Source organism: Chamaea fasciata, unplaced genomic scaffold (genome assembly GCF_029207755.1).
Source record: "Chamaea fasciata isolate MVZ Bird 193981 ecotype frontalis unplaced genomic scaffold, bChaFas1.0.hap1 SCAF_9, whole genome shotgun sequence".
NCBI lineage: Eukaryota > Metazoa > Chordata > Aves > Passeriformes > Sylviidae > Chamaea > Chamaea fasciata.
Window position 1 is genome coordinate 7,550,047 of NW_027094094.1, and position 14,027 is coordinate 7,564,073.

The 14,027-nt window shown below is 35.1% G+C and overlaps 1 protein-coding gene across 5 annotated transcripts in view; it reads right to left on the reverse strand.

Annotated features, from left to right (window-relative positions):
- ATRNL1 (attractin like 1) overlaps positions 1 to 14,027 on the reverse strand; it is a 433,474-nt gene that overhangs the window by 361,499 nt on the left and 57,948 nt on the right. For all 5 annotated transcript variants that reach the window (XM_066190865.1, XM_066190863.1, XM_066190866.1 and 2 more), the window contains exon 8: positions 5,039 to 5,294. In XM_066190865.1, coding sequence (XP_066046962.1) covers positions 5,039 to 5,294 — 256 coding nt within the window. The remainder of the gene's footprint in view (positions 1 to 5,038; positions 5,295 to 14,027) is intronic.

Consider the following 14,027-nt stretch of genomic DNA (forward strand, 5'->3'; position numbering starts at 1 on the left):
ATTCAATTCCAGCCTCTTGGAAATTGTCAGAACAGGGAGTCTGGACAAGGACATTCAAAATGGAGCAGTATCCCAATTCTTAACCTCAACTGGCTACCATTATAAAGTTACTTATCCAAGGCTAGCACACAACACCATACACTCTGCTTCCTCTGAAAGTTAGGCTAAATCCCATTCCAATTTTTATCTGATACTATGTAGGTAGCTTAGATTAACTCTTTTTCCTCCAGATTCTCATGAAGAGGCTCATGATTTTCAGTTATTACTTTTGCTATCATGCTTTCCAGCCACTGCCTCTATAAGTTGCATTTTTTTCAGTAACAAGTGCTTATGGCACGCTATAAAGAATAGATTCTGAGGAAGAATTGTGATGATTTTTGTGTGTATAAATGCTGGTATTTGTGTAATACACTATTGATAGATGACACAGAATATTTACATTATTTATCTGTAGTGTAAATGTAAGCAGTATTTTATTTTAATGCCATGTTGGATATTATCAAGCTATGAAGAAGTGAAGTTCTGAACACAAATATCAAATTTGCACTGATAATACTGCATATTACATACATATTACTGTGAGAATGAATAAATTCTTGATACTATTTCTATAAGTGGGTTGGTGAGGAGTCAGCCTGCAGATACACCTTTCTATTACCAAAAGTATCTTCATTTATTTATTTAATGATCAGCCCTAGAGATTGGCATATACACTTTCCAGAGAAAAGAACTATTTCCCCACATAAATTGGCACAATGCAGTTGATAATATGCGTAAGGGAATTGTTTGCATTTCTATTTGAATGGCTCATGTAGCATTTATGGAGCATTATGGATCATGTAGCAATGGTCATATTTGATGATCCTGAGGTCTTTTCCAATCTAAAAGGGTCTATGATCCTGCGTAGCATTTAGAACCCTGTCACAGTAACATTGCTTATTGCGTTACTTTACATGACTCCAGCAGAAACAGGGAAACCTGTTCCTTCTTGAATTAAAAAAAAAAAAAATACATGCTATGAATAACTACCTAAATTCAAGAAAAGAGTTACAGCACCATCTTTCTGAAATAAAAGTCAAAAGGAGTGTTAGTTCCTCATTCTACTTTCTGTTCTAAAATTTAGCTGAGTTGCCTGAATTTCCAATATTGAAATGCGTACGTACAGTTTTGATATCATTCACATTTCAGCATCTTGAATATTGTATCATTCAGACAAAAATACAATCTTGTCTATATTTAAAGACATTACCATGCATATGATCTGACTTTTTGAAGCAGTTTACTGAAATGAATTTTCACCGACTTTTTTTTTAACAAAAATTCAATTATAATTGAATTACATAACCCCTCTCATACTCGGAGATCCCTCTCTTTCTATCATTATATCATAGGAACATAGAAATACGTATAAGAATAAGAAGTACTTGATTGATCAAATTAGTCATGTGAAACTGCATTCTCAACAGCTTAAAAAGTCAAATGCAAAAGACCTTCATGAACAAACAAGCCAGAAATAAGGAAATAGGAGTTTTTCATTTTTTTATCCAGATATAAATTTCAAGTCTACTACATAGTGTAAAAATAAGGAAGACACATTGGTCTGATCTGTCATTAACGTAAAACAACCTTCAGACAGATCAGTTAAAAAGAACAAAATGTCCAAGAAGCACCTTGGTGTGCCACCTTCACTCTACCACAGTGACAAATTTGAAAATCTTACAAGCAACCAGGAAGCTTACACTAACTTTAACAAAAAAGAGGAGGCATATTATATCATGGGGCCATTTCTTTTTACATTATTTCAAAGAAATACTTTTAATCAAAAGAAATCTATAACCTACTTCCTAAAGTCATAAAAAATCCAGTCTAAAATACAGTGATACTATATTAATCCAAAGAAATCTCTGTCTTGTGAAAGAAATAAAATAAAATCACAAAAGACTTATTCAGAAGTTTCTTAATATATAAGGAGCCTTTATAAACCTCAGCTAAAACAAAATGCAATTATTATATTCACCTTGAGACTCACATTGAGATTCTTAGAAGGTTTATGAGGTATTGCTAACCTAAAGGGAAATAAATTTCCCTGGGGAGTAACTCAGAAAAGCTTTATGGTTCAAGTTAGTAAAATCATTCACATAATTCCCGTATCAGGATTTACTGGTTCTTCAGAAGTCATAAGTCTGGGCGCAGCAAGAAAGGACAACAGGAAGCTCTTTTCTTCCTGCAGCAGCCACCACACCTTTGGAGAGAAAATAAATTCACATGCCTCTGCACAGCAAAAATCTACCTGCAAACCCTGTCCAATTATTCCAGAATTTATTTTACTCTAAAAGAAATTACTTTCTTCCCTAATCTGACAACGCCAGAGACATTTTGAGATCAGATACACCTTTGATTGGCATGCTTTTATTAACAAGAACTACATACCTTCATGAAAAGCTAGCTATTTCCACAATAATTTAAAACCTCTTCAGGTGTTTCTTAACCCAGATGCCATGGAAATCATGGTCACAGCAACTAAAGAAGTCTTTAGCACCAGAATTCCATGTGCCAAGTTCATCAGAGTTCATCAAAGAACTGGACCCTAGAGGTTTCAGTTCATATGAACCAAAGAATAAACTGCCTCTATGTCTCCTTCTTTCAGTAGACATGTGGTAAATGCTCGAAAAATACTCTTCATTAGGACTAAAAGCCATTACTGATAACATGTAGAAACAATCACACAGTACAATTGGAAATGTTGAAGTAATATGCCTTTAAAGCAAGCAGAGAAATTAAAACTTGGGTTCTTTTTCTTTCTATAATGTCAGAAATCCTTATTTTATGAAATTTCATTTCCTGTTCAGGTGAGTTCACAGGAATACTTCTCACTTCCTGTGTCTTTTAAGTTTGGATCCTGAACTGCTAAAGTCCTCCCAAAAAACTGTCATTCTTAATTCAAACCAGCAGCTGGAATTTTATGGTTAAAAATGTGTTCCTACAGCTGCAAAACTAGATAAATGCCACGGCCAACACAGAATTGAGGAAAATTTACCACAAAATTCACTTAACTTAGAGGGGAGGGAAAGGAGGGAGATGCAGTGAGGTGAAATGAACCATGAGAATTCTCTGTGGCACCAATGGTTCAGGTACACCATGTTCTGCAAAGTGCTGCGAGCCCCAATAATCAATCCTTCATCACATGAGGAGAGTTGCTGAAGTCAATGGGCTTCCACAGTAATACCTCACCCTGTTACAAGTTCCCTTTGTATTTGATGCAAGTGAAGCACATTTACTCTAATAAACTAAATTTCTCACTAGAATATGACAAAAATACACTCTCAAAAAGGAGACATTGAAACTTGAGAATAATTGACACACGACTGATAGAGAGCTGCTTTCTCTTACTCCAAGCTTATCACCATGGTAGGGAAGGTTTGGGATTTTTTCTTTGTTTCTGTGTGTTATATATGCTTAACTACAGTTTTATTAATCCTCCAGAAACATAGCTGTAACATTAAAAAAAAAATTAAAACAGGAACAGGCTGCCCATTTCAACCATACAGCCATCAATAAAATCAGCCAGGCAGAAAATTTTACTCTACAAATCATGTTCCCTTCTTCCTAATTAAACTAACAACAATAATAGGTGAGAATAAAATTGGTACTTCTACTCCATATTAAATTAGTAGCATGTGAAGAAGCAAATAATTTAAAGTTCAAACAGAAGAAGCAAACTACTTAAAGTTTTCCAACAGACATTACCGGGAACAAGCATGCAGAAATCGAGAACATATTGTTTCCTCCAGAGAAAAAAAAAATCATCTCTGATACATCAAAAAAAAACTTTCTGAAAGTAAGTTTTCCAAAAAATGGCCCTTAATGCTTAACAAATCTTAGAATACTGTTGTGAAACATCATTCTAAGACCAGAGTTTTATAGTAGCTTTTATGCAGTTAAATTCGAATTTTTCAGTGTGAATAAAGCACATTATGGTGCTCTTCCTCTTACTGCCATTCACTTTTATCCTTTTTCAACACTGTTACATAATTTTGACACTGCCATCAGAGATAATGCCAGAAAGCATAAGAATCATCTGAGTTTTGAAGGGATTTTTCCAATCTGTAAATCTGTTTAAAGATTGTTTATATAAATATGCACACATGAAAAAAGAAGTTAAATGGAATAATTAAAAAGAATAATTATCCTTTAGCATGTAGGTATTACTTTGAAAATCTGTATTATGCCTTCTGCAATTGCATAAATAACAGAGACTCAGATAAATTAAACAGAAAAAAAGGAATTAAACAAATGTAGAAGACTATAAATTTATTTAGTAGGTATATAAATATTCCTAAGAATTTATCAGGTGTATATTTTCAATATTATTCCACTGAAATAGGACCTTAGCTGTACCATGTATATGATAAAAAGATTTCTCTTGGTTTATTTAATTTTAGCATTTGAAAACACCCCTAGGAACAGCTTGCAGTTCACAAGGGGAAACCCAGACAGACATGGTAAGTTATTTACAGAAAATTAGAGTTCATTTTCAATTATTACATCTGACAGCAGCATGTATATCTCTAAGAGAGAACCCTATATATAATGATGAACTAAGTTCTTTTATTTAAAAACAATACAACAGAATGAAAATAATACACCAACATTAAAAAAAAAACTTTAAAATAACTAAATTATTGTTGATTTTGCTCTTCTAGTGCATGGTAAAAACAGGAAATCTGTGTTAAAAAACTATGTTTTATCACAATTACCACAGTGAGGAATTTCTGGTTTCAACTTTTATCCCCTTTAAGGTACCACAACCATGTACAAAAATGGAAAAAGTCATAGTGCTCCAATGAAACACACATGAAACACTATTGCTTGAAAATAAATATTATGTACATAACTTGAAGGAAAAAGGTGAGGCTTTCTTTATTTTGGAAAATACATAATTTTCTTTCTGAAAAAAAGAAAAATCACTTTTTTTCACTTTAAAAAACCAGCACTTTTTGTATCAGTACATGGTCAAAACGACTTGAAAGTGACTTACTGATGTAGTATTCTTGCACAATGCTTGTGTAACCATATATGGAAGAATATCCAAAAATTACAATCATAACCACATCTCTGCTGTCCAGCTCTACGATGTGTGCTGAATGACCTTCCACAGCATATTGCTGTCCATGGACAAGGACTGCAGGAATTCTGGTACTCCATGTTTGACTGGGTATGTTGAAAACCCACAGTTCATCAGTGACATTGCCATAACTCGTTTCAATTTTGCCTCCATACATGTAGATGTCTTCCTGTAAAAATGGGAGAGAGAAGAAAGCAAATAATGGATTACAGAAAGGTAATATCTGAACTGCGTACTCCTCTGCTGAGCAGTATTTCATAACTGAGCAATCTGACTTAAATCTTCACATTTAATCTTACATTAACCAGCTCAATATCAGACACTAATCCCAGACAATGATACTTAAACTAAACCAACATTGATAAGGAGTCTATTTCTCTGAAAAATAAACCTAGCCATGAAAATGACACCAAAATGAATCTCAAAGAGATTATTTCAACCAGAAAACCTTTAATTACATGGCTCTTCTAATCCATACTGCAGCATTCTATTTTAAAAAAAGCTAAACAGAAAGGATATTATATTGTTTTCTTAAGGAACAGTTCACAGAATTAAAATGTGATTTTCCACACACTCAGTCTATGGGGATTTCATTCAACACGTACACAAGAGAGTACATTCTCTCCTAGCAAAGTAATTTAAGTTCTGAGAAAATACAGTCACCAGAACTCAAAGAAAAGAGACAATGCATATATGGAACCATAGAATGATCTGGGTTGGAAGGTGCCTTAAAAATAATTTTCTTCCACCCCCACCACCATGGGCAGGGACACCTTCCACTATCCCAGTTTGTTCAACTTCACCTTGGACACTTCCAGGGATGGGGCAGCAACAGCTTCTTTGGGCAACCTGTGCCAGGGCTCCACCACCCTCACACTGAAGAACTTCTTACCAGCTCCTAAACCAGACCTGCCCTCACACAGATTGAAGCCATCTCCCCTTGTCCTACCACTCTAACCCCTTGTAAAACATCACCCTCCAGCTCTCTTGTAGCCCTTTTTTGTACAGGAAGGTGCTATAAGGTGTCACCAGAACCCTCTCCTGGCTGAACTACCCCAACTCTTCCCGCTTGTCCTCTTGGAGAAGTGCTTCAGACATCTGATCACCTCAGTGGCACCTCCTGAGGACTTATTCCTGAGGAGGAAGACTAGCTTCTTATGCTGGGTGTCCCAGAGCTGGACACAAGACTCCATGAGAGCAGAGCAGAGGAGCAGAATCAGCTCCCTCAACCTGCTGGTCCTGCTGCTTTTTGTGAAGCCCAGGATATGGCTGGCTCCTTTTGAGCACATTTACTAAAATCAAATCCCATAGGGGAGTACTCTGAGTTCTTATTAAGGAATGCAAAACAGATATTCCAGCCATCACGAACCACAGACCTCAAACAGCAATGCCATCTGTTCTGGTAAGTAATGAGTGATTTACTTAAATATTGACTGAAAGCAAATCCTACCGAATTTCGCTTCATCTGGATTTGCAAGCCAAGGTATGCAAAGTCACAGAACAAATTCCAGACTGTTGGCTTCACAGACTTGCTCAAGGACAACTTATACTGGGTGGAAAAAACTTCCTTTGGTTCTGAGATTGATACTCAGTCTTTGCTAGGACATAACCACCCCACACACTCTGCATCCCATTTGCATGCTGTACAGTTGTCTTCTGCATTCTGTGATGTAATATTCTGGGGCTTGCCCTAAACTCAGCCTTACCAAGCTTAATTTAAATTTAAAATTTTTTTTAAAAAAAAAGGAAGCTGAAGGTTTAGCACATTTGTCAAAGTTTGACTTGGCATGAAATACTCAGAAAAAGAGGCTGGAAGAAAAGGAAACTACCAAAGAAGTTTCCGCATCAATCATGCAGAAATTTCAGACATTTTAAAAGGAGTTGAAGGATTTGTAAACATAGAAAGGTAAATTTCAGGTTATTATCATCGTACACATGAAGAAAGATGAACTTTTGACTCTTTATGAATGGGCAGGCATTGGAAATATAGTTGATCAGTAGAATGACAACTTTTTCAGTCCAGCAAAACAAAGGCTTTAGAGGGTTATAATGCCGTCCCATACATCTGTGGTTGATGGTAAGGAACAGCCCAGAAAAGTAGGAAAAGACTCCTCATTACCCAGAGAGATTAGTCAGCAAACTCTCCAATATATCTTAATATACCAATAGTACACTTGAAATTTCTGTAAAATGTTCAACTATTTTTTTCATTTGAGGCAGGTGAACATTTCTCAATTTGGAATTTAAATCATTCCTATGCAGGGGTACGCTGTGCTACTGGTGGTGTTTGAAGAAAAGATGTTCACAGAAGGAATTTGTAGTAGGATTAAAGAGATATGTATCTGAACCCATTCTTTTCCTAGGAGATAAAACATTTCAAAAGAGCTTGGTAAAGACCCACAAAAACTGAAGCAGGATGTGCACTGATCCAAAGGAATGGCTTGAACAAATATTCTTCTTGAAAGGATCCTATATGGCTCATTCCTTACAATACCACATAGATCTCCAAAGTCAAATAAGCATCACTAAAATTGTGAACCACTTATTTTCAAATGCTGATAACTGACTTCGGCATAAAAAGAGAGCTAATTAGGGAGCTGCAGGGGCTGTATAGCAGTATTTAAAAGATACATTTCTGACGCTGAGGAAAGACACTCTTAAAAAAAAAAGGTGACCTTAAGAGCTGCATGAACTCTGAAATGATTTCTCAGACAGCTGACAATAGCAAACTCCTCCTCACAGTTCTGCTTAAATGATTCAAAGTTCAGATAAAAGAACACTTCCATGAGGAGCAATCTTTTAGGTGACACAGCAGATCCTGTATACAAGAATATTCACAGAGAAAAAGAAAAGAAGGTCATGAAAACTGCTTTATCAGCCACAAAACCAGATTTAACTAAGCTTTGCTAAGGGCTATTTCTGGGATTAAGAAGCTCCTAACACTGGTGAAAAACGCTTTTAAAGTAAGTGATGATCAGCTGAACACAGAGAAAAACAAGCTGAGAAACCAAAGTTAGTGAAAGAAATACAGAACTGACAAAATATTACATGCATACTTACACACGGCAAAACCCAACCTCCTAAGCACATGAAGATAGGCATTTATTTGGAATGGATTGTAGGAATGGACTGTGGGAATGATTCGAGTGCATAAGGTCCTATGCAGCATAAAACTTGTGACAGAAAAGAAGGAATCCTTTCATGAACTTTATGCTACCTTTATGAATTACTTCTATACTAAATATTAATCAAGGTATAAGCTAAAGGTGAGGCTTTCTGGAAGACACAACACATAAGATGCAGAGTTTAAAGTATGCTAGGACACAAACACTGCTGACATTTACTTGAATTGGCATACTAGATTATTTGCTTATAAGACAGCAAACCAGGCAGGACTGCAAAGTAAAATAATATGTATTTTTAAAAAGGCAACAAAAATATAAAATCAAGAGTCTTTGTGAAATTAGTGCAAAAAAAGTGTGAAGAATCTGGCCCAAATTAAAGATCTTAAAAATTGTCCTCAGTCTAGAGGAGAGAGAAGTACAAGAAGCAGATTTTTCCATGGAAGAGATAACAAAAGAGGTAGATAAGCACCATGAAATCCAAGGCCTCCAACACATTCATATTTTAAAGTTCTGATACCAGGTATCAAAACCAAAACTTTCAATTAGAGTGTGAGATAAAAAAGTTGAGCATTTACTCAATAAATTAAACTTGGCCATATTTGATATATTACATCATATGAGTAACATTCTCTAAGAAGTTTTGGGAACCTTGAAAGACCTTGTGGTTTTTAAACCAAAATATCATATGACTATTACTTTATGCAAATTGAAGTATAGATACTGAACTTCAGAGTTCCTGCTCAGTAGGAAATTCCAGAAAAATGAGAAATTTCTTCCTGTAAACAGAGCAGGTTGACAGCTCACTCAATCATGACATTCCCACCTACAGATCACATCAGTTGGTTTCTTGGCAGGTGCTCAGGTCCAAGCCAACAACAGCCAGTGCATCTCCTGTTTGCTTCAATGGAACCAAAACTTCCCAGTAATTGTTTCCAATTTCTCAAATCACATTTTTTTCCCTGAAAAAAACTACTTCAGTGGAAAATTTTGATGAACCATAGCAATAAAAAAAAAGACGACAAAAGGTATATGATCTGTAAATATCTGAGTGTGAATATTGGACAGAGAGGATGACAGCAGAAGGCAGGAATGGTAAGACCAAAGACAGGATTTGAACAAAATAGTTAAATCAAATTTCTTAAGGAAAGAAAACATTCCTTTGACCTAGGATTTCTCTTATAGAGTAATGAATGACATGCACGTTCTTGACTGGACAAAATAAGACCAAGAGAATAACTCAAATATAGCGTCAGAATTTGAATGTTGGAAGAATCAATACAACTAACAGCCATAAAATTCCTCTTAATTTCTTCATCTTATTGATACCGTCATCATCTTTGGAGACGATGTTTGTTAAATAAACAAATAATTCAAATAAAATTAAATGCCTGGTGGGATAGGTTAAAAAAGAGGGAGCCAGACTCTTCCCAAGGTAATCCAGCAAATAAACCAGATGTGATGTGCACAATTTGGATTACAAGAAATTCAATTTAAAGAATAAAAATTTCTCATTGAGAATGGTCAAGACTGGAAGAGGTTGGTCAAATATCCTTGACAGAGGAGCATCTTACATTGAAGAAAAGTTAAGCAGATCAAGGAGGATGTTTTAAAAGATCACCAAAAGACCAGGAGCACCCACTTGTCCTTTAAGTCCCTATCAATAGACTGTACACCAGAGCAAAGTAACACTTGTACACATTTCATTGAATCCTGAACAGCCAAAATAATTTGTTCTATTGACCTTAGACATGGTCTCTTCCCTACACCTTACCTCAGTGTTAATATTGATTTTATATTTCATATAAATGCAGCAATTCAAGACTTTTAAAACTTATCATATTTTTATTCCTAAGACTTGACAATTTTTCTTTTTCCTAAAGGAACAATACTTAGCTGCTCAGGCTGTACATTGGAATGACACATGTATGCAAATCCTGCCTGCATTCCAAAAGAATCTTATCTGGTAGATACCACTAAAAAAGTGTAAAAAAACCTGCAACAAAGGGGTAATTTATAATCCATTTCTAATGAATTGGAAGCAAGTTAATCACATTAAAATAACCACATAATTTTCATTTTGTATTTCTTAACTGTATCATTGCTACTCAGAGAAGTTTCTCCCTTAGAAATGAGTTTTTCTGCCTTAATTCTTATATAAATCTAAACTATTCCTGAAGCATTGGCCAAAGAAATGCTACTCACAAACCACATGAACAGTCAATGTCTACTTTCTTGAAACAAGATCATCAATCTTTTTTCTCTCCTAGACTATATCCACACCTTGGTATTGAAATTAACTTTATGTAAGAACACTAACATTTATTAAGATTTTTGTTCTCTGTGCTTCTACCTGAAATTTCTAGAAGTTTGGTCAAATTGGTACACCATTAAAGAAATTCTCAATTTTTTTTTTCCCATGCAAAATACAAGTCTCACAAAATGTCATCTGGCAATAACTCCTCCACCACAAGCCTTTTTTTTTGCATTCAGCATGTGCCATCTGGTTTAAGACTGTCTAATACCTCATCTTCCTTTCTACAAACTGTTATCTCCTTTAATATGTTTAACAGTATCAAGAACATTTTGTGTTATATCAAAATTAAAAATTAGTTACATTTCTACTTGATCCAGTAATCCTCCCATTAGGTCTGACAGACTGGAAAGAAGTCTTCAGTTCACTCCTCCCCCTGAAGCCTGATTTATTAATTCTTAGTTTGTTGTGGGACTAAATCCTCTCTGAATAAGAACCTGAGTAAGTTACAAAAGAGGAACATTTTAATTTATGTTCCAAACAGGACCAAATTCAAGGTCAAGACAATACTGCACCACATTGTACCTCAGGAGGTCAACCTAATCAAGAGTGTTGTCACTTTTTTTCCATTATTTGCAGTTTTCCAATGGCTGCTGGATTTACTTAAAGATGACTTCACTTGGACTTCACTGTAAAACCAACTGGGATATAACACTGAAACCAGGAATGAAAAATGCGACACTTCTACATAAAGAACCAATCTCTTGATGAACAGAAGGGAACGCTGAATAAGCTTTTCTCAAGACTATGTGCAAAAAGTGTAGGGCAGCTCATCTCACCTACTTCTCACACTTCTGAGATCTGCAAATCAGAATAAGAGAGCAAGTTGTGCAAAGATGTAATTCAAACTCACAGAACAGTAAAACTACAGAAATTGCTGGTACAACCTACCAACAGCTACTTAATAGAATAGTTAGAAAATACTTTTGTATTTCCAGTGCTATTCAAATTATACTACAACAGCCAAAAAAAAGAGGCATTAAAAGAATAACAATAAACCAAGTGGTGAAACATTTTATCTTGTTCATAATAAAGTGGGAAAAGTTTTTACTCTTTTTTGCTTTGTTAACACTAGCTTTTGATGAGACTAATAAAAATACCAGAAGATGTATACAGACTCAACATCAATACCAATTAATTTGTCAAGGAATCAAAACAATTACTCTCTTTTAATAAAGTTTTAAAAGTGGAAGTAACATTCATAAAACTCAAATGAGTTAAATGAAATCTGACTCTATATAAAATGGTCTGTGTACTTTATGGTTACTACTACATCAGCTTGCCTGCTTCATCTCTATTGCCAGTTTCAAAGGACACAAACCTCAAAGCCCAGCCATCCTTCCACTGTCTTGGGACCAGCACCAACAGTTCAATTATGAGGTCAAATTCAACCAATTTTGGTCACACTACCAAAAACAAACTGAGTAAAATCCCAGCAGTGACCAAATATACACCTTGCAGGCGACTCCCTTTCTCCTTAATTCCAGGGATCTAGTATTTTGGAATTTCCCCTAAATCCCTACCTAGTCACGTTTATCAAAGCTGTATGTACCTTCTCAAAAAACCTCACAAGTCATTTCCTCCAGTCTCTTTATAAGCCTATTTCTTATATAAATTTTTTCAAAGTACATTGATATTCTCAGCATCAAGGTGCCAGAAACTACATACAATTTCTGAGATGCAGTAGAACCACACGTTAACAGCATCTTTCCAAAAATCAGCATGAGCACTATTTAACAGCTTAGGTGGTCTAAAAGCAAGAGGTCTTTTATGGTCTCTCCTCAATAAATGCATAAAAAGTCTTGAGGATTTGTTATAACTACACATCAGTGGGAGTCCTCAGATCTTCTTTTCTTCAGAATAAAGAAGAACTGTACTTCAGTTTTTACCAAAGAAGCTTTCTGAGAGAAATAAAGTAACTTACTTCATTCTCCACAGAGTCAATCACACAGCTGCAATTTACCTTGCACCACAATCAGGCGACACTGGCCCTGTGTTCTCACTCCAGCCTAGCTCTAGGCTTTGAAATCTCAGGAGTTCAAGTCAAAAACTTAATCTAATTTCTTCTCTGTGGATATTTTTTTCCTATCAAACATAAAGGAAACATTATGCAATTACTGGTACAGAGCTGAAAACACAGCTCAAAGCTGCCATCTCTAGGTATTATGTTCTACTGCTCTTCACTCTAAATTATTTTTTCTGTTTTTTTTCAAAAGACTGAAGATATAAATGGAAAAGTATCAGAACTTTATTCTAACAAGTTAATGTAAGAACTTACTCCAGAAGTGCATACTTTTTCCCTTGAAATTTCTTTGACTTGCGTGATCGGCTCCTTTTGGCCCATGGAGTTTCTGACATTTGACATAATCACTCGTACAAGCAGCATATAAGTTAATTATTTCACATAGGTTCATTATTAGTGATTCCTAAGTGCTAATTAACATGTCTTCAACAACAGCCACAGCTTCTTCACTATACCTTTCCTTGCAGCTTTCATCAGTATTAACGTGAGTCGCACTTCTTCAATGAGATCCAAAGAGATGTCTGAATTAACAGATCTCTCATATTTAATATTTGCTGGTGAAAGGACTTCTAAAATGGTTACCTTTTAGTTTGGAATGTCTCAGGAAAATATTAGCACTGCCAAATGAAAAGGTTAAATTACATTTTAAGCCTTTATTCTGAACTGCTAAATGATACATTATTCAAATGTTTCTTGACTAAAAAGTCCACATTCTACAAGAACTGTAATAATCAAAGTCACTGGTCAAAAAGATCTGACCTTTCAAAGAACAGATAATACATTAGTAATGAATCAGGGAACTGACAGGAAGAAAAGCAAGCTTTGATTTGATGTTAGGGCATGCACAAAACCTAGTTTATATTACTACTGAAAACACCTCTACAATGTTCACCATGCCACACAGATTCAACATCTCTGTAAGAACAACAGACTCCAGGAAAACAAGACAAAACGAAGTATCAGCCCATACCTTCAGTTCCTCTTAGAGGAAGCACTCACTATACAAAAGAAGACCAAACATAAAAAGAAACTAAAATGTACAACTAAAAGGTTAAACCATCAAAAGAAAAATATTAAAAAAATGAAAAAAATTATTCTAAGACATTGTTAGACATTTTTGCTCAGATTACAAGAACACTTCCTATTTGAAAAAGAAAAAAAACCTTTCCATAACGAGTAACAAAATAAATTAAGCTTAACTTAACAGGATTATGGAAATTTAGAAGAAAATATAGAGTCCAAAACAAAGCTCAGAAACTCCACCAGATTAAAACAGACTTACACCAAGGCAAGATATAAAAATATCTTAATGAGATGCCTCTAAAATTTATATACGAGGTACTAAGACATCACTTTTCAAATGCATTAGCAATACACCTAACTAGATACTTCGTGGTGCCAACAGAGTGTCTGAAGGAGTATTCTGAGAAGTGAAAGCCACAG